The 20923-nt window shown below is 38.6% G+C and overlaps 1 protein-coding gene across 2 annotated transcripts in view; it reads left to right on the forward strand.

Annotated features, from left to right (window-relative positions):
• kcnd2 (potassium voltage-gated channel, Shal-related subfamily, member 2) overlaps positions 1–20923 on the forward strand; it is a 456602-nt gene that overhangs the window by 417545 nt on the left and 18134 nt on the right. For both annotated transcript variants that reach the window (XM_048549400.2, XM_048549403.2), the window contains exons 3-4: positions 653–815; positions 20331–20429. In XM_048549400.2, the coding sequence (XP_048405357.1) occupies positions 653–815; positions 20331–20429 (262 nt within the window). The remainder of the gene's footprint in view (positions 1–652; positions 816–20330; positions 20430–20923) is intronic.

The following is a 20923-nucleotide window of genomic DNA, read 5'->3' on the forward strand; positions in this document are numbered from 1 at the left end:
TCAATGACGTTTTCACAAATTAGCTATTCTATTTTGACAAAACTTTGTTTAAAATTTCCTCAGAATCAAAATGAACACAAGTGTGTATGTTTTGACATGCTGGTCGGACTTAAGGGGGGCATGGTGGCTCAGTGGCTAGCACTGCCACCTACAGTGCCAGAGATCAAAGTTCATATCCAGGCAAAGGTGGCTGTGGAGTTTGTACATTCTCTCTGTGTCTGTGTGGGTTTCCTTCCACAGTCTAAAGATGTGCGCATTAGGTGGATTGGCCATGCTGAATTGCTCATAGTGTCCGGGGAGGTGCAGGCTAGGTGGGTTTAGCCATGGGAAATATAGGGGGGGGGGGCGGGCCTTGGGCTGATGCTCTTCAGAGGGGCAGTTTGGATTTGATGGGCAAAATGGCCTGCTCCCACACTGTAGGGATTCTATACTATGATCTAATAGAAACAAAATTTAGGAAAAGGACTTTGACAAAAAGAAAAATTGATTTTGATTTTTGTAATTCTGATTTTTATATTGGTTTCTCCCTTATCTGATACAAATTGATTACATTGGCACAATCCACTGTATATCATTTATTTATAAACATCATTCTGCAAGTCTGGTAGCTACCTTTTTATTAAAACCCAATCATTTGTTTTGTTTGGTGCAGGTATGGTGACATGGTACCAAAGACCATTGCTGGGAAGATTTTTGGTTCTATCTGCTCTTTGAGTGGTGTGTTGGTTATTGCCTTACCTGTCCCTGTGATTGTCTCAAACTTCAGCCGCATCTACCATCAAAACCAACGGGCAGATAAACGCAAAGCACAGAAGGTATTTGCATTTCTATTCAATGTACGTGTGAATAACAGCTGACACACACATATGGTATGGCTAGGCTCAGTCTTGTTTGTACTGGTTACTAACACAAATGTTTGTTTTTTTTTCTTTGTAAGGGCATCATCAACTGTTGAATTAGCTAACTCCCAACAGAAAAAGTGCTTCATCATTTCTTCTTTTGAGTTCACTTATGTTAAGAGCTTTGTGCTTGCAATTGCAATATCTGTAGAAACATTGTTTATCAACAAGAAAAATAACTCCATTTAACCAAATGAAAGGAAGCTGTGAAAAGAATTTCAATATTTTCATTTCTTTTTCGCATGTAATCGGTGAGAAGACTAAAAGGCGAAGCAGTGACACGGTGCTAATAGCTCTGAACAAGTACTCCAGAACCCTAAACTCATGTTCTGGGAACATGGGTTTAAATCTTATCATAGCAGATGGCGAAATCCAATTTGATGAAAGAAGACTAGATTTAAAAGCTTGTGATGACAATGTAACCTTTGTCAATGGTTGTAAAATCTATTTGACTCACTGATGTATAGGAATGGAAATCTGTCATTCTTACCTGGTATGGCCCACATTTCTTTATTCATTCACAGGCTGAGGGCATCACTGGCCAGGCAGCATTCATTGCCCATCCCTAATTGCCCAGAGGGTAGCTAAGAGTCAACCACATTGCTGTGGGTCTCGAGTCACAAGTAGGCCAGATCAGGTAAGGACGGCAGTTTTCCTTCCCTAAAAAACATTAGTGAGCCGGATGGATTTTTCTTACAATTGACAATGGATTCATGGTCATCATTAGACTCTTAGGTCCAGATATTTATTCAACTCAAATTTCATCATCGGCCGTGATGAGATTCAAGCCTGTGTCCCAGAACATTTCCTGGGTCTCTGGGTTAACAGTCCAGTGATAATACTAGGCCTTCACCTCCCCTACCTATGACTTCAGATCCAATGTTGTTGACTACCTCTGGGCAATTATTGATGGACAATAAATGCAGGCCTAGTCAGCGGTCCCCACATCACATGAAAAAATGCTTTCTTTTTAAATAAATATTTTTAAATAAAAAATTGTCAGGTAAATGTGGATAATCGTGGTTCAGGTCCCTGATTTATATGGTTGTGCCCCAACTATAGGAATACCAGTTTCATCCTTATAAGTATTTAAAACCTTTTAACTCTTAATAAAGAATAAACCATTCATCATTTAATTTTCCAATTTCAGAAAGAGAATGCTCAGCTTCTGCCAGCCATAAAATGAACAGTAGCACATTGGTGACTCATTGACATACCACACAATTGCCCTGTCAGCTGTATTTGAAAGCTCCATCTTAATATTTAATGGTGAATAGTAGTATCAGAGGTTCCTGCCTTGTTTTATCATCCATCTCTTATAGCTTTTTCAGGTTAATGTACTATTCCTGGCCAAAAGTACAGTAATGTGATGGCCACTGCCAGTAAAACTGAACTAGCTGCAAAAAGTCCCAATTTCCCAGAACACAAGCACCTTCCCATGCTGAGACTGACTAACACCCTCATTCAGGCTACATTTCTGAAACATAAAACCAGTTTTAAAGAGTGTCACAAAGAAGGAGAAAAAGGCGGATAGGTCACCAGAGCTTAACTTTAACAACAGAAGGCATTGCCTCCACTGATAGACAAAGGAAACTGGATAAGTACAAGAGGTCTGAGTTAAAAAAAAGCAGAGGCCAGGAGGAATTTGATTTCAGGATTAAACAGAAGTTTTTACTTTAATGATTTATAGGAGGACTTGAGGACTCAGGAATGCATTTAAATTTTCAATAGCTCGAAAAAAAAAGTTTGGATATAACCTTCATCAGAATGATTGTGCTCATGCTGGTAAACCAACCATCAATTACTTGGTTCCCCACTTGCTGCAGTTCAGATAGAGAGTTACACCCAAACCATTCGCCTGTCTCCTTTCAGATCCTCATCAACCTGCTGTGCCTTTCTACCATTTTCTGCTTTTATGTTGGATTTATAGATTTCATGATTTTCTTTTTAACCCTGTGATGAAATAAGTTACTCATACATAATTTATTTCCCTTTTTATTAGCACACACAGCCCAGAATGATGAGATTAAATTCTCCCTTTTGTGTGCTGTACAAATCCTTTGAGAAGTAAATTAAGATAATTGAAATAAACTGCTTTTAACATCTTTTGGAACTGGATGGCATTCTTGTTCCAGGAATGAAATCTGATCTTTGTAGGTAGAGGACATTTTTATAATTGTAATAAAGCCTAAAAACTGCTTGAATATTAATTTTGATCCATTGCCTGGAACTCAGTGCCAAGAAAAACATTCAATGTATTAACTTCACATAGTTCTTTATTCTGATTGACAGCAAACAACAAAAACATGTTTTTTTAAAAATATTAGTTGTTTATGTATTGATAATTTGATTTCTATTGTGTCCACAAACATCTGCATAGGATCTTTATACACAGCATAATGGAGATGATTGAGCCAGTGATATCTCTGTCAGCTCTCTAGAAGAGCAACTAATCTAGTCTCACACTTCTACCTTCCAAGTAAGCCTGAAAACTGGCTTACTTCAGATAATTATCCAGTTATGTTTTGGAGGCCTCAATTAAAACTACATCCTCTGCATTCTCGGCCAAAGCATCCTGCTCACTGTGTGAAGAGTTTTCCTCATGTCAGTGATGCTTCTTTGCTAATTCCCTTGAATCAGTGCCCTCTTGTTCTCAGCCCTGCCACCAATGGGAACAGTTTCTCCCCATCTATTCTGACCAGACTATTCATAATTTTAGAAATTCTCTGTTGAATCTCCCTTAATGTTCTCTTCTCCAAGCAGAACAACTCCAGCTCCCCTAATCTAGCTATGTAACTGAAGTTTCTCATCCCTGGAATCATTATCATAAATCTGTTTTGCACCTTCTTTATTGCCTTCACATCTTTTCCTAAATTGTGGTGCCAGATTTGGATGGAATGCCCAGCTGACGCGGAAGTAAGGTTTTATACAGAATCACCATAACTTTCTTGCTTTTGTATTCTCTGCTTCCATTTAGAAAGACGAGGATCACAGATGTTCTAACCACTTTACCAACCTGTCTTGTTATTTTCAATGATTGTATACATAAATGTTCATGTCCCTTTCATCTTGCATAATCTTTAGAATTGTACTCTTTTGTTTCCAGCCAAATGAATCACTTGACACTTCTCTGCTTTAAGTTTTATTTGCCACTTGTCCTCCCACTCCATCGGTTCATTTGAAGTTTATCACTACCATAGAATCATGCAGCACAGAAGAGTCCCTTTGGTCCATCAAGACTGTACTGCCAAAACTATGCTGAATCTACACTAGTGCCACTTTCCAGCACTAGGTCCATAGCCTTGAATGTTATGGCATTTCAAGTGCTCATCTAACACCTTTTTAAAGGTGTAAGGTGACCCACCTCAACTACCCTCCCAGGCAGCACATTCCAGACCCTCACCACCTTCTGGGTGAAAAATATTTTCCTGAAATCCCTTCTAAATCTTCCACTTTAAAAGAAAGGCCATTTATTGCTGATCCTTCAACTGAGGGGACCAACTGCTTTCAATCCACCCTGTTTATGCCCTCATAATCTTATACACTTTATCAGGTCCTCCCGCAACCTTCTCTGTTCCAAAGGCTACAACCCATGCCTATCCACCCTTCTTCAGAATAAAGCATTCCACCGGAGGTGCCATCCTGGTAAATCCTCTCCTCCTCCGGTGCAATCACACCCTTCCTTTTGTGCTGCAGCCAGAACTGCATGCCGTACTCCAGCAGTAACCTAACCATAGTTCCAACATAACTTCCCTGCTCTTATAACCTGTCTTCTTCAAAGTTCACAATACTTGTATGTTTGTGTCATCTGCACATTTTGAAACTGAGCCATATATATCGATGCCTAGGTCATTACTGAACATCACAAAAAGCTGTGCTCTTTACACTGGCCCCAGAAAACCTGACTAAATATTTTCCACCAATCTGAGAAAAATCTATTCACCATTATTCTGTTTTCTGTCATTCAGCCAACTTTGTAAACGTATTGCCAGTTTCACTTTTATTCCATGGACATCAATTTTGCTGACAAACCTGTTTGTGACGTTTTATCAGATGCCTTTGGGAAATCCAACCATGTAATCCCCTTTCATCTCATTAAAAAACTCCAAGAAAGTTTGCAATTATTTCAGAATTTCTTTGCCCAGATATACTCACTTCACAGATTTTCTCATTTCATCTATAATAATGTCAATGCATTTACTTTGGTGGTCCAATCAAAAATAACCATATTGTATTTAATTATTCAGAGCAAAATGTTTTTTTTCTGAAACTGCTCAGAAATGTTCTCTAGTAGAGTCCTGTGTCATTGAGCCTGAGGCACACCTTGAGTACATGCCTGGAGGTTCAATTGTTGAGATCCACCATTACAGTGTGTTACAGTCTCTGCAAGGGAAAATTAAATCAAAATAATGAAATTTACCAAATCCCAAATGAAGAAATTACAAATAATATTTCACTTTTTGTAATTACAACCAATGCAAATTAACCATGAATTGACATGCAAATAACATTTGAAATAAAAAGGAAATGTCCACTTTAAATGGAAATATGACTTTGGGTACTACAGGTGTGTGACTTATTACTCACGTGCGACACCATGTGCAGTTGCAAAGTTCTGCAATTCGGTTTATAGTACGTAGAATTTCTCACCTACCCACTCAATGGCCCCGCATTCGAGCCTTGTTCATGGACAGCCATGCTCCTTCCAAGGTCCCACATATGCTTATCACGAGCAAAGTGCATATCTACAAGTTCTGTTTCACTCAGGTCACATCAGTCCTAATGGTAAAATTTTCCAGAGTTTTTTTTCAACTGACCAATCAATAAGATTCATTTCACAATCTGGCCCTTTGATACGAACTCTGAGCTTTTTCTCATGCCTGAGGTTTCACACGACTTTTAGGCTTCAGTCCTTTTCAGCTTCGTTGTATGTAGCTTTCCCGAGAGTTTTATAACCCTGTTTATCTAGAGAGAGTCCAGTTTGCTGTTTGACACGCTATGGGTTTTATAACTGCGTCCTGCTGCATTGTTTGTTTATGCATGTGTGTGCTGATTGCCTTCTGCATCCAGCTCTTTCTTGTACCTTCAATTTTCTTTTCTGTCTGCAGTTTTCCCTAATGCATGCCAGCCTTTGCTCTTAACTTCCTTACTGTTGGCACTGATTCTAGATAAAGGGATGTCAGATCACTTGGACTAGAATTTCTTATAATCCAAGAAAATTACAACTGATCCCCTTACAATTGATACAAACCCTTGAAGTCATTTCCAAACACTCTTAAGTAAATCAGCTCCAAAGGCATTTTAAAGAACTTACAAATTATAAGTCGTGTTTCCAGATCAAAGGTTTTAACAATTGCCCAACTGAGGGGGTGCTGCGCTGTTAGAAATGCTGTCTTTCATTAAAAAGAAGTCCAATCTAATAGATCTCCTGGCACTATTCTGAAAATCAGTGGAGGAGGTATCTCTCGTACTTTTGCTAATATTTATTTCTGAATCAACATTGTTGAAATGACTGCTGATGATTGTCATATTGCTGTTTGTGGGAGACTGCTGTGTGCAAAATTGTTCCTCTTTCGTACTGCAATTCCATAACAACTTGCATCCAAGTGATGGATTAGCATAATCTTCCCAATTAGCACTGTACAGATTTTTTTTATTATTGGCTTGGTTTACTTGCCTTTTGCTGATAAAATACCTCGGATTGTTTTGATAAACCATACTTATCCAGGTGCTTTTTATCAAGGAATTTGGAGGAAAAAGCCTACTCCTTCCAGCTCCACATTTAGTTAATGTAGTTACTTTCTTTGTTCACAGGTATTGAATAAGACTGACTCCCTGAGTGTAATCTGCTATGGTTCTAGTTTCTCCATGGTAAACGTGTGTTGTGGATGGGACATCAGACAAGTACATGGCATCTGCAAACTCTTCCAACCTTATCGTCCTCTGAGATCCTGGCATTCCTTTTGCTGCCTGGGCCTAAGACTGTTACATTTTCTCCCTAATTCTCTCTGCCTCTCTAACTCCTCAATTAAAACATCCAATCTGTTATAAAGTGGGGGTTGACCCCCTTCCACCTCTGAGAACTAAAACCGAAACACCCAAAGAGAAGCACCTGCCCTATAATCTGTAAAAGAAATGTGAAAAGTGGTGTAACCTGCTCTTCAGCAATTTCTTGTGGTTAGATAAAACAAATCCCTGCCACTCACATTACAATTAACAAGTGACAATTTATTTATCTAACTCTAATTGTGAACAAATTAATTAAATTATTAACAAACTGAGTAAACCCTTTCTAACTACTAACTATTCCCGAATAAAGCAAGATTCCAATGATATGTTGTTCCAATAAATACAAGTACCACTTATATAAAACAAAATAAAACATAGGATTTAGTCTCCCAAAATTACAGCCGGGTTACCAGAATGTTCTGTGCCTTCTCTGTTGAACCTTCTATCAGGAATGCATTTTCCATTGATCCTTCTGTTAGGAATATTAAGGAGTCATGCTGTTGGTACTTTTTTTTAGATAGTGTTTTCTCTAAGACTTAGAGAAGACTGTGAGAGCCAACAATTCTCTCTTGCAGTCTGGGGGTTGTTAAATCTTGCAGATGGCAGTTTCCAAGAATAAACTGTATTCCGAGAATAGCCTATATTTCCATCACTTTCACTATCACTTCCCCAGCCTTGATTGGACTTTCTTGCCTTATTTTACACAGGGGAATGCTACGTCTCTCTCCATTTATTTCACAAATTACCACTCTCTCAGGCAACATTTCAGAAGGACTGCAAATATTTTCAGCTCCTACTATTAGAGACTGACTGGCTCCTGTATCTCTCAATATTTTGGAGAGAGAAATAATGGGAACTGCAGATGCTGGAGAATCCAAGATAACAAAGTGTGGAGCTGGATGAACACAGCAGGCCAAGCAGCATCTCAGGAGCACAAAAGCTGACGTTTCGGGCCTAGGCCCTTCATCCACTCTCAATATTTTAACTTCTTTTACCCACTCACCTTGTTCTATCTGTGTAAATCTTACCCATACAGGTGAAGTCTTTAAAAAGATCAGGCGCTATCTTACTATTCAGCCCATGACTAGGTTGCACATTCTCCTGCAACTCCTCGACTTCTTTGGGATTTCCTTCACTGCCTCAACTAATCCCACTGGTGTAGCCTCTCTTACCACGTCCTTTTTCCCAGTGCCTGCCTTAACCCGTTGGCACTGGGACTTTGTGTGTCCCACCTTATTGCAGTAGAAACACCTGAGGTCTTTCACCTCCTTTCCATCCTGTGGAGTTCTTTTTTCACATGTGGTAAACTATTCCCAGTGTAATCTACTTTTTGATTTTACATTGAAAGTTCTCCCTCTTTCTCAATTTCTATCCCTCACAGAATGAAATTGCTGTCAGAAGCTAGATTTTGATTTATGCACTAATGTGTATTCATCTGCCTTCACTGCAGCTCTTCTCACTGTTTTAACTTACTGTTCCTCAGCATGAGTTCTTATCACTTCTGGAAGTGAGTTTTTAAACTTCTCCAGCAGAATACTGTCTCTGAAAGTTTTTAATTTCTTTTCTACCTTTAATGCTCTCATCCGAATATTGAAGTTGCTGTATTTAATTCTTTCAAATTCAATATAAATCTGACCTGGTTCCTTTCTTACATTTCTGAACTGTTGTCTCTATGCTTCTGGTAGCAATTCATAAGCACTCAAAATAGCATTTTTTACTTCATATTTGCCTGACACCTTCTCTGACAGTACTGCAAACACCTCACCAGACCTGCCTACCAACTTGGCCTGAATTAACAATGCCCACATAGTCTCTGGCCAGTTCATCTGTTTAGTCAATTTCTCAAAGGAAATGAAAAAGGCTTTACATTCTTTTCATCGAATTTTGTTAATATCTTGATATATTTGTATATATCAGTACCAGGCCTTTGGCTCCATGATGGGTTTGCTAATCACCACTATCCTCCTCACTAAGCCCACCTTCTTCCTTCTCCTCCATCCTTTTACATCAACTTTCCTGTCCAATTGCCAACCTCTGAAGTTCAAACTCTCTCTTTCCCTTTCTTTTGTCTCCTTTTCCCTTTTTTTCCTCTTTTTCCTTTGTTTCTCTCTTTATCGCTTTCTTCTCTCTCTTTTTCTCTTCCTTCTTTTTGGGCAATTCTTACCTTCTCTTTTTGTTCTTCTAGGAATCTTCTTTGCCTTTCCTTATCTTCTAACTCCAATTGTCTAATCTGCAATTTATTTTTTTCTAACTCCACTGCATTTCACCACTGCTCTGAAATAGCTAAATGCTTCGCCCACTTCAATACAACTTTAGCCTGTCTGATAATTGTAAAAGTGTCACCTTTTTCTGTTTTCCTAAAGTTTCTTGGCAAATTTGGGAAGCATCTTTGACCACCAGAACCTCTTTAGCGATGTTAAGAGCTATTTCCTGACTTTTCATTCAACCAACAACAAGCAGCTGAAATTAAACAGATTTTCCACTTCTCACTTAAGTTTTATTTAAAGATCTAGGGCAGTTGCCCCAGGTCTATTTAAATCTGCTGGGACCTTTTACTCCTTAAATCTGCTCAAATCTGTTCAGTTCCGAGATGCACCCCTAATCTGTTATAAAGCGGAGGTTGACCTCCCCCTCCAAGAACTAAAACCAAAACACCCAAAGCATACCTCACCCTGTAATTTGTAAAACAAATTCCTGTCATTCACATTACAATCAACAAGTAACAATTTATTTATCTAACTCTAACAGTGAAGAAATTAAGTAAACTATTAATAAACTGAATAAAGCCTTTTTACCTGCCAACTATTCCCGAATAAAGCAAGATTCCAATAATATGTTGTTCCAACAAATACAAGTGCCACTTATATAAAACAAAATAAAATATAGGATTTAGTCTCTGAAAATTACAGTGGGTTTCGAGTCTACTAGAACATTCTGTAACTTCTCTGTTGTTTATTCTGTCAGGAATGACTTCTTCAATTCTTCTGTCAGGAATATTAACTAGTCATGTCAGTGATACCTTTGTTTTCAGACAGTGCTTTCTCTAAGGCTTAGAGAAGACTGTGAGAGCTGGCAATTGTCTTTTGCGAGCTGAGGGTTGTTAACTCTGGCAGATGGCAATTAGCTCCTTGCTCTTTGTCTAACTGCCCCCTTCTTTTATACTCCTGTTGATATATAAATTTCTTACAATAGGATTGGGCCTATGTTGTCAAAGCCATCAGATTTAAATTTATTTGGCTTTTGGTGTCTAAGTGCCTAATTCAAATGGATTGGTTCAGTTCAAAAACTTGTTGTCTTAATAACAAAATAAAACTGCTGCTTAGTCTGTTCACTGCAAGGCCTTTCGATAATATGTTTCAATTTGGGTGCTCTCTGTGTACTTGCAAACCTTCAACCTGCTACTCAGACATTTATTTTACATCTCTAAGCATAGAAAAGCACAACATCTTCTAAAGGGACCATGTAATGCTTTCCCCTTTAGCGTTTTATAAACACCAAATTCCAACTTCCTGCCATCTCAATCTACAAGTACTCTATGTAACTTTGCAATAATTCAAACCAATGTCTGTGGCAAGAATTGGCTCATCCTATATAGCTCAGCAGTAAATGTTGTTTGATGATGCTTCGGTGAAGCAGCTTGGGATATTTTCCTGTAGTAAATTTTTTATATCAACATAAACTGTTATTGTTGTGTAATTAAAACAGAAAGAGAACCTGAGCAAATTGGGCAGCATCTGTAGAAGGCAAAACAGATTTAACCTAAGCAGAAAATGAGGTGTTATTTCTTTGTCTTATGTTCTATTTTGTTGAAACAGTGTAGCAGGCCCCAAACAGAAATGTTAGCTTGGGATTTAAGTGATTTTTTAAAATGGCAAACAGTTGAAGATAGGGGTCATTCCTAAAGATAGAGCAGAGGTATTCCGTAAAGTTATCACCCAGTCTACGTTAGGTCTTGTCAGGGTATAGACAACTGCATTGTGAACAGTGAATGCAGTAGTAAGAAATACAAACAAAATACTGCTTCATCTAGGATGTGCGTTTGGGGCCTTGGACAGTGAGTGGTGCACAGGTGGATGGGTAACTGTTACACCTTCTGCATTTGCATGAGAACATACCAGTGGAGAGTGAAAAGGCATTAGGAGAAATGAAGGAGTGAACCTTGGTTGCACACAAAGAACAGTCTATGTAGAGTGATGACAATGTAGGGGAGAGGATGATGTGCTTAGTCGTGGTATACTTTTGGAGGTCATCCTCTAAATACAGTGATTGGTGGGGTGGAATGTGAGGACAAAGGGAGTGCTATCATTGTTCTGGGAAGGAGGGGCAGGGAAGGGTTGAGAGCACAAGGGCAGGAGATGAGTCGGACACATTTGAGGGCTCTGCCAACCTTGGCAGGGTGGAATCCTTATTTGAGGACAAAGTTCGGAGGCAGCCTGGTGAAAGGTGACATTATCAGAACAAATGCAATGGAAAGAGAGAAACTGCAACCATAGAATGGAATCCTTAAAGGAAGCAGGGCGTAAGGAGGTGTAGTTGGGATAACAATGAGAGTCAGCATATTAGGGTCAGTCTTTCCTGGGAAACAGAGAACTCAAGGAAAGGAAGAGAATAGTCAGAGATAGACCAGATGAAGGTGAAAAAAGGATAGAAATTGCAAGCAAAATTGACTTTTTTTTCAACACTGGATGAGTCCAGGAAGCAAGAAGAATCCTGTGGTTGTTGAATGATTCTGGTATGAGAGGGACATTATTTTTCTTCTGTATGCACTGAACAAAAGAGGCAGTATGTGATTGCATTCCTGCTGGAACGCTACCATTCACCTGCTGTTATTTTTGTGGAAAATCTGAGCAAGCACAAGAGATAAGCATAAACACCATTCAGGCTGTGAAGTTACAGTAGATGATCAGAGCAGTCAAATTCAGCTCCTCATTCTTAATTTTTAGGAACCAATTTGAAGTACTTATTTCACCATCTCTGAGCAACCTCACATAAATTCCTTTCCAAACTATGCTGATGAAAATGTATAACATTTTCACAGTCCAAAAACCCCAACTTGCATTAGCATGATCTCCAAGTCACATTCAGCATTGTCACAGATTTGATTGTGTTCCTGTAATTTCAGTTATCCTAGCAATGTTTATAATTCTATACTAAAGTAAAATATTAACAGTTAAGCGTTCTCACAAGGCCCATATGAATCATGCCAGGAGGTGTGAGGTGGTGGCATTTGGTCATAAAGGACAACAAGCTGACTGCTACAGACTATTGATAACATTGTAAATGTAAGAAATTTATAACACAGCAGACGAAACCTCTTTGCAAAGAGAAGTGCAACAAACATTCAAAATTTATAGACAATCTTTGGACGCCAATTTACTTCTGAAATCTGTTGATTGAAGACCTCAAACCTACTTTACATCTCGCCTTGGGAAAATCTGACCTGTACACATTCACTGCTCACAAAATGTCTAATCAACCCATGTGTGACGTGATGAGGCATTTTTCTCTATTCGCACAGCAGTCAGGTTCATAGCACATTTTGCAAGATGCTGTGATGGTGTGTGTGAGGAATGTGGGTATACAGTCAGACCAGTATTGGAAGTAATGTATTAGCATGGATTGAGGTTTGGTTACCAAAGTAAAGACAGACTTGGGATTAATGGATTTTTTTTCAGTTTGGAAAGGTGTAACTAGTGGAGTGTCACAAAGTGCCTAGGGTGTCATTATTTACGAACTATATTAACGACTTGAAAGAGGGGACAGAGGGTAATGTAACCAAATTTATTAAAGATACAATAATAAATGGAAGACTGTGTTTTGACAAGGTCAAAAGCAAGGGGATATAGATAGACTGAGAATGGACAAAAACTTGATTTAATACAGGAAAGTTTGAGGTTATGTACTTTGCTAGAATCAAAAGGCAGACTTTTATTGAAATGGAGAAAGAAACTCCAAAGAAGTGCAATGCAGAGGATTTTGAGCATTCCTGCATGAAACACAAAAAATTAACATGCAGGTGCAGTAAGTCATTAGGAAGGCAATTAGTATTTTGACCTATATTGCTAGAGGATTGAAGTTTTATTAAAAATAGAGAAGTTTTGTTACAAATGTGTAGGGTATTGGTAAAAATGTGTCTGGAGAACTGTGTACAGTAAGAAAGCTCATACAGGCATTGGAGGCAATGTAAAAGAGATACAATAGGCTGGTTCCTGGGATGAAGGGTCTTACCTTATCAAGAGTAGCTAACAGCATAGGCCTTTATTCACTAGAGTTTAGAAGAAAGAGGTAATCATATTGACACATACAACATTCTGAGGTGTTTAACAAGGTAAACGGTGAAATGTTTCCACCAGTGGGTGAACCTTGAACTAGGAGACATAGTTATAGAATAAAGGGACACTCAGTTAAAGCTGAGATGCAAAGGAATTTCTCCTAGAGAGTAGTAAATATCTGAAGTTCTCCGTCCCAGAGAAACGTGGAGGCTAGATCACCAAAATTAGTTGAAGAGCAGGTAGGTAAATTCTTGAAATATCAGGGAGCTGAGTTAACACAAAAGAGGATTTGAGGCCTGGGGCAGATCAGCCATGATATTTTTGAACTGTAGAGCAGATCTGACGAACAGAATGGCCTACTCATGCTTCTTTTTCTTATATTCTAATGAATCAGTAAGACTACCTGCTGAGCTGATTCTCTTGAAACTCAACCAGGCATTCATAATTAAATAGCTGTCATGACAAAAACATTTGACTCCACTGGGTGAGCACACAAAGTTTCTATTTCAAAGCAATGCGCCTACTAATTAATGGAAAGAGGTGCAATGGAAGAACATTTTTATACCTTCAGAAGTAGGATATTTTTTTAAAAAGCCAGATCTGTCAGTCCAATTAAATCTAATCACAAAAATGTGAAATGAGAACTTTCTTTATGTAATGTTAATACATTTTGTTATTTTCTCCATTAGACAAGTACTAATAGATATAAATAATAAGACAATGCTGTTCAACTTAGAGTCAGCATCCCTTTTCATGACAGATCCCTGTGATGAATCACTACATTAAAATTACATCTACAGGAAAGTACAACACCAAATAATGACATTTGAAGGTGTCAACACAATATTCTACTTAATTTTTCTGAATATTCGCAAATCTTCAGGAGACCCTGTTTTCCCCACATAATCCAAACTTTGACATGGTTTTAAAGGGGTTCCAAATTGCTGCAGCACCAGTTAAAATAATGTTCAGGAAAAAAATCCAATTCTTTTGCCATCTGATCCTCACCACCCACTATCTGCAACACCCCACCCCGCTCAACCAACCTCATTAAACATGACTTCGGTAAGGGTTAATGTCTATTTTGTACATTAGGCATTCCAATTTGCATGATTAGCCAAAGAAAAATTGAGTGGCATTGGGAAAGACAGGAAACTTGGATTTTCTCTAAGGAAGATCATAGTGTCACAATGAAATGCACCTCTGCACTCAGAAAAAAAAAGTCCAAAGTCTTTTTACAATTTGCAAACAGGTAGTTTGACATGGAATATTAATGAATATTAGATGTTTCAATACTAAGAAAAATGTATTATTCATTTACACTTGGTTTATATTACTTTCAGAATCTATTTTCACTTCAATTTGGAGTAACTGCTGTGGAATCACAGTTGTCCTGATGTGATCCTTGAAGAAAAACATACTCTAGGTTACTTCTTTCGTATATTTCATCATGGCTATTACGATATTGTGGAAACCAATCAATGTGATAAATCATTTAAGACAAAGGGAATAGTAATAATAATCATAAGTTAGGCCTCATCCAGAATATTGTGAACAAATCTCAGCATGACTCTCAAGGAACGATATGTAGAGGCATTAGAAAATGGGGAAAGAAGAGATTTCAGAGATAGTATGAACTGCAGATGCTGGAGAATCTGAAATAACAAGGTGTAGAGCTGGATGAAGCAGCATCAGGGAAGCAGGAATGCTGATGTTTTGGGCCTAGACCCTTCTTCGAGGAAAGGTCTAGGCCCGAAACATCAGCCTTCCTGCTCCTCTGATGCTGCTTGGCCTGCTGTGTTCATCCAGCTCTACACTTTGTTTTCTCTTGAAAGAAAAGATTTATCCGGATGTTCCCAGGGAAAAGGAGAGGGTAAATTTTAGGGCTGTCCTTCATTAAAACAGGACCTTAGATGATAATTTTCAGTATGATACAATCTTCGATGAAGTAGGTAAGGTAAAACTATTCTCTCTGGCAAGTAGATCAGTAACTGGATATGATAAATTTAAAATCATTGGCTAAAGACCTAGAAGGAAAATGGTGGTGATCGCTTTTCACTTGGAGTTGTGAGGATCTGGCACCCAATCTGAAAAGGTGGGGAAAAGTGATTGCATTGATAATTTTAAAAGGCATTTGGACAGTAACTTGATGATGAGGATCTTAGAGTTATGGACAAAAGTGTGGGAGGAAGAGGGACTAAACATGTTGCTCTTGTAAACTCGTGTAAACAGAACAGATACTTTGGTCCCCTCCGATCCTGTAAGTGTCAGTGATAGTTGCGTTCAAACTCAAGCAGTCTTGCACTGCTTTACCAGTGTTTTAAAGTATTAGCAGTTTATACAAACACTATGAATTTCTTCAAAAATTTTCAGTTATTTGACAAGTACAATCCAATCATAAATAAAAACCAAAAGAATTGAGAATGCTGTAAACCAGAAACAAAAACAAAGTTTCTGCAAAAACTCAGCATGTCTGGCAGCATCTGTGAAGGAAAAAACAGAGATAACGTTTTGGATCCAGTGACCATCCCTCGGAACGATCCAATCGTATTGTTTTTACCTAATACAATTTGTGATGAAATAAGACCATAGCCTTCTATTGTCACTCTGTACTGCATTTCAATTTTTTTGTGACATTTGGCTTTAATGAAAATCCAAGTTGACCATTGACAGTAGAAAAATTGTAAATCCCCAGTGGTGCTACATCCTTTTCACAGGAGCAGCAAAAACTGAGAACTATTTAATAAAGTTAAGCGTATGATTGGAAAATGTTATTACTTTATTAACCTTTAATACCGGATGGAGAAAGTTTCACAGAACATTGCTTTAATCGGCTTCATTATTGAGATGATTCCTTTGCTAAAATATGAGGTCATATTCAAATTGGCTGGCCTAATATTCTCTTCATGTGAGTACATATTTTTATAGTAAGCTTTAGGTGCATAGTAAAATAAGATAAATAGAAATCATCTGTGAAAATCCTTTGGCAAAATATTTGATCAGATAAATGCCCACAGTAACAGCAATGCACATGCCATCTGCATGCTTAATATATCAGAGTCAGTGATAAGAATTTTAATAAATGTGCACACAGATTTATTTAATCTTAAACATTAAATGATGCATTATCTCTAAATCGTTCACAAAGAAAATATAATATGGTTTTAAACTAAGCTTGTAGGTTTTTCCCCCTCTTATTGTCTTATGGAAAATACTAATGGGACCTTCTCAAAGCTAATCCTATTTTTGTCCATACTGTAGTTGCATTCCAATTATATTTGACTTTTAAGTAACCAGCTGTTGTAAGTGCTACTTCAAGTTTTTATTCAGCATAGTTGTGACAACAGCAAAAATCTGAAACTGTATTACAGTCCAAAACCAAGGACCATAAAACAAGACAATTACTAATAAATTCAGTAAGGATATTATGGGAAAGTTCCTTACTCAAAGTGGTGAGAATGTGTAGCTTGCTAACTTGTAAATATGGAACTTGTTGAGGCAAATGGCAAAGATATCTAAAGAAAACTACAAGTACACAATGGATAAAAAGAGTGAAATGAGTAGACTGGGATAGGGCGGCATGATTGCTCGGTGGTTAACACTGCTGCCTCACAGAAACAGGGACCACGTTTGATTCTAGCCTTAGGTGGCTGTCTGTGTAGAGTTTGCACATTCTTCCAGGGTCTATGTGAGTTTTCTCCCACAGTGCAAAGATGTGCAAGTTAGGCGGATTGGCCTTGCTAAATTGTCCATGGTATCTAGGGAAACACAGGGATATGGTAGGGGTGGGTCTTGGTGGAATGCTCTTTGGAGGGTTGGTGTGGACTTGATGGGCTGAGTGGCCTGCCTCCATACTGTAGGGATTCTGAGGAGTGTAGATACTGATGTTTGACTATCAGGTTGGAATGGCCTGTTTTGTGCAATGCTGATTTGATGTCAGCGATGTCATTTTAGAGCTCAGCATTCCAGCCAACACTTTGTCTTAACCTTGCATAACTACACAGTGCATTCAGCAGCAGGAAAGAGTCCCAAAGGTACTATTTAAGGACATCAACACCTACCTACGTGCTAGTTCGCAGTTGAGTGTTTTTAGCAACTGCTAAGGCTCTACATGTTTGGTGCTTCCTATATTTGTCTGAAGTTGCAAAGGTCCACGGGGAATGGTGTGTTAAGTCTTACGATGTGCAGCAGTAATTTTCTCAGATTTCTTCAGCAGCATCTTCCAAAACTGGGATCTCTTCCATGTAGAAAACAAAGGCAGCAGCAGTACAGGACACCACCATCTGCAGGCTTCCCTCCAAGTCACACGTCACCCTGGCTTTGAACTATATTGCCGTTCTTTCACGGTTAATAAATAGAACAGTACAGCACAGGAACAGATCCAGTGGCCTACCATGTCTGTGCCATTCTAAACTAATCCCATCTGCCTGCACATGGTGCATATCCCTCTTATTCCCTGCCTGTTCATGCGCCTGTCTAAATGCCTCTTAAACATTGTTATCATATCTGCTTCTACTGCCTCCCCCGGCAGCACATTCCAGGCACCCACCATCCTCTAAGCAGAAAACTTGCCTCACACATCTCCGTTAAACTTACCTCATCTTAGCTTAAACATGTGCCCCCTAGTGTTTGAAATTTACAACGTGGGAAAAGGATTCTTTTGCACCCTTTCCAAAGTCTCCACGTTCTTCCTATTGTGGGACAACCAGAAATGCACACAATACTCCAAATGTGGTCTAACTAAAATTTTATACAGCAGCAATATGACTTGCTAACTTGTACAGCTGAATGAAGACAAGCATGCGTTCGCCTTATTCACCACGTTATCCACTTGTATTGCAACTTTCAGGGAGCTAAGGACTTGCACCCCAAGAGCCCTCTGAGTATCAATGCTCATTAGGGTCCTTCTATTTACTGTACACTTTCCACTTGCATTTGACTTCCCAAAATCCAGCACTTCATGTTTGTCTGAATTGAACTCCATTTGCCATTTCCCACCCAGTTTTCCAACTGATCTATATCCTGCTGTATCCTTTAACAACTTTCCTCACTATCCAGAACTCCACTATTTTTTATATCATCTGCAGACTTACTAATCACATCATCTAAATTTTCATCCAGCTCATTTATTTAAAATACAAACAACAGAGGTCCCAGCACATTTCCTTTTGGAGTACCACTGGCCGCAGACACCCAGTCAAAAAAACACCCCTCCACGACTACCCTTTCTTTTATGACCGAGTCAGTTTTTTTATCCAACTTACCAACTCACCATGGATCCCTTGTGTCTTAATCTTCTTGACCAATCTACCATGAAGGGCCTGTCAAATGCTTTAATACAGTCCATGTAGACAACGTCCGCTGCCTTAACCCTCATCAATCATCTTTGTAACTTACTCAAAAAAATCAAATTTGTGAGACAAGACCACCTCTACATAAAGTTAGGGCAACTATCCCTAATAAGTCCATTCTTTTCTAAATTTGAGTAAACCCTGTCCTTAAGAATCTTCTCCAATAATTTCCCTGCCAGTGACATAAATCTGACCAGCCTGTAATTTCCTGGATAATCCCTGTTGCCCTCCTCATAAAAGTGATCAGGTCAGAGAACTGACAAATATCAGGCTTCTTCCAGGCTGACTCTGGATTTGTTTGCAACACCTCATAGTTTGCTGTCCATTGTTCTGCAAGAGAGGTCACTGAGTCTGTGTACTCAGTCGAGCATTGAATTCTCTCTGTGCTAGGATTGAAGTCTTCTCCACAATGTGGGAAGGTATTGACTGCACACACATTATCTTGTGGTTTCTGCAGTGTCAACCTGTCCCTATAATGTGGCCATAATGGATGTTACTCCATTAATGTTCTAAGGGTAGCTTTGAACCAACAAAGACTACCCTAGGATGTCATAGCTATTGAGCTCAGTGAGCAACCCCAACACACACATGCATTATTGACATAAACTAATAACCATACTACCAGATAAAATGTGATTGAACCATTTACACACTGAAATAATGCTTGGATCTGTTTGAACAAGCCCTGTAGTGTTTTTGCAGAGGAGGTTGCAAGAATTGTAGTGATCTGCTATTTGCTACATATCTTCCCCATCATGGGGAGAGAGTACATGCCTCCAGTTTTAAACCATGTAACTGAAAAGCAGGAACATGATATGATGGGTAGGAAGGAAGGTGTCAATCTAGACAACCATTTCCTTGTCAGACTGTCCATAAAGAACTCATCTTGGTGCAACGCGAATAATCATAATTCTAATTCTCCATTCACCAGGCATCTTCACCTTGCCTTTTGTTGCTGGCAACACTTGGCCACAAATGGGAAAGTAAAAGACACCAAAACATAAACGTTCCAAACCAAATTTATAAACAAATCATGAAATAGTCCATGCAAATTCAGCTTCTCTTGGTGCCTGTCTTCCATATGCCTTTGATTTTTCTACTGATCCTGCGCAGTGCTATTTATTGGAGGACTGTCTGTCTTTCATTGGGAGAAACTAGTGTAAGTAGCCTTGGAGCATGGCTTTGAGCAGCTCTGGAAATTGATGGTCTGACAATAGGCTGCATCATCTCAGTATGGATGGATGTGCCATGAACTGAATGATTGAAATGCAACATGTGTGTTGGTTACTATGGACTAAGTTTCACCTGGCCCAACTTGTAGAAATCTCCACTAGTTTAGATAATTAAATGATAAACGGAAAATGTCTCGGTGCAATTGAAATATATTTCTTGCAGCAAGGGATGATGAGTCCATATCAGTTTGCTCTCAACATAATTCCAGTAAATCTTTGTAAATGTTAAAATAGTGAACAAATATGAGGCGGAATATTTGCACAAATAGTGATTTTATTTTTGTAAAAATGAGCCAATGTTGCAGGTAAATAAAGCTAAGTCAAAAATAATGCCTCAGATGTCTGATATATAGACTGGGCTTTTTATATGACATAGACTAAAATGTTTATTTGGGTGAGTATTTTCTGATCTGAAATTATAATCAGTAAATAATTTCCTCATACAAATGTCATTCCTTGGTAAAAAATTTTCAAAATGAATAATCTATCATCAATGTGAAATAAAATGAGAAAGGAAAAGAAGTGCAGATACACTATTGATAGATTTGTATGTTGTTGTTTTTACAGAAAGCCAGACTTGCAAGAATCCGAGTGGCGAAGAGTGGGAGTGCAAGTGCTTATATGCAGAGCAAGCACAATGGCTTACTAAGTGATTCACTGGAGCAGGTAATGGTTGTGAGAGCTCAGGGTTGTATTTCATTCCTCCTTTCTCAGGAAACAGAACTGAGCCAAACAAAATCATCCAGTAGTACCCAATTTCCATGTTTGCTGATATTTAATTTGCTTTCATTTATAACAGTGAGACTGCTTTCACTGAAACTGAATTCCTGCACATGAATACAGGGCTTGAATGTGTTTGGTGTTTTCCTATAGGGTCTAGCAAGTTTCCCCTTTGATTTATGTATGTTTTGAAAGTGTTCACTGGGAGTTCTGGTTAGAATTTATTAAAAGCTGACAATGTGTGATGAATGTATGACCATCGCTGGAGGATTACAAAAGAGGAAACCATTGAACAACTTCAAGCTATACAGTTTACGAGCATAGCAGTAGTTCCAACTGTGGTATGTGCTGGCAGTAACCCATGTGTTTTAAATCCTTGCTGGGATGTTGATTGCATCAAATGGAAAAGACAGTAAAAATAAATATCTCCCTCCCAGAAA

Source organism: Stegostoma tigrinum, chromosome 18, assembly GCF_030684315.1.
Source record: "Stegostoma tigrinum isolate sSteTig4 chromosome 18, sSteTig4.hap1, whole genome shotgun sequence".
Lineage (NCBI taxonomy): Eukaryota > Metazoa > Chordata > Chondrichthyes > Orectolobiformes > Stegostomatidae > Stegostoma > Stegostoma tigrinum.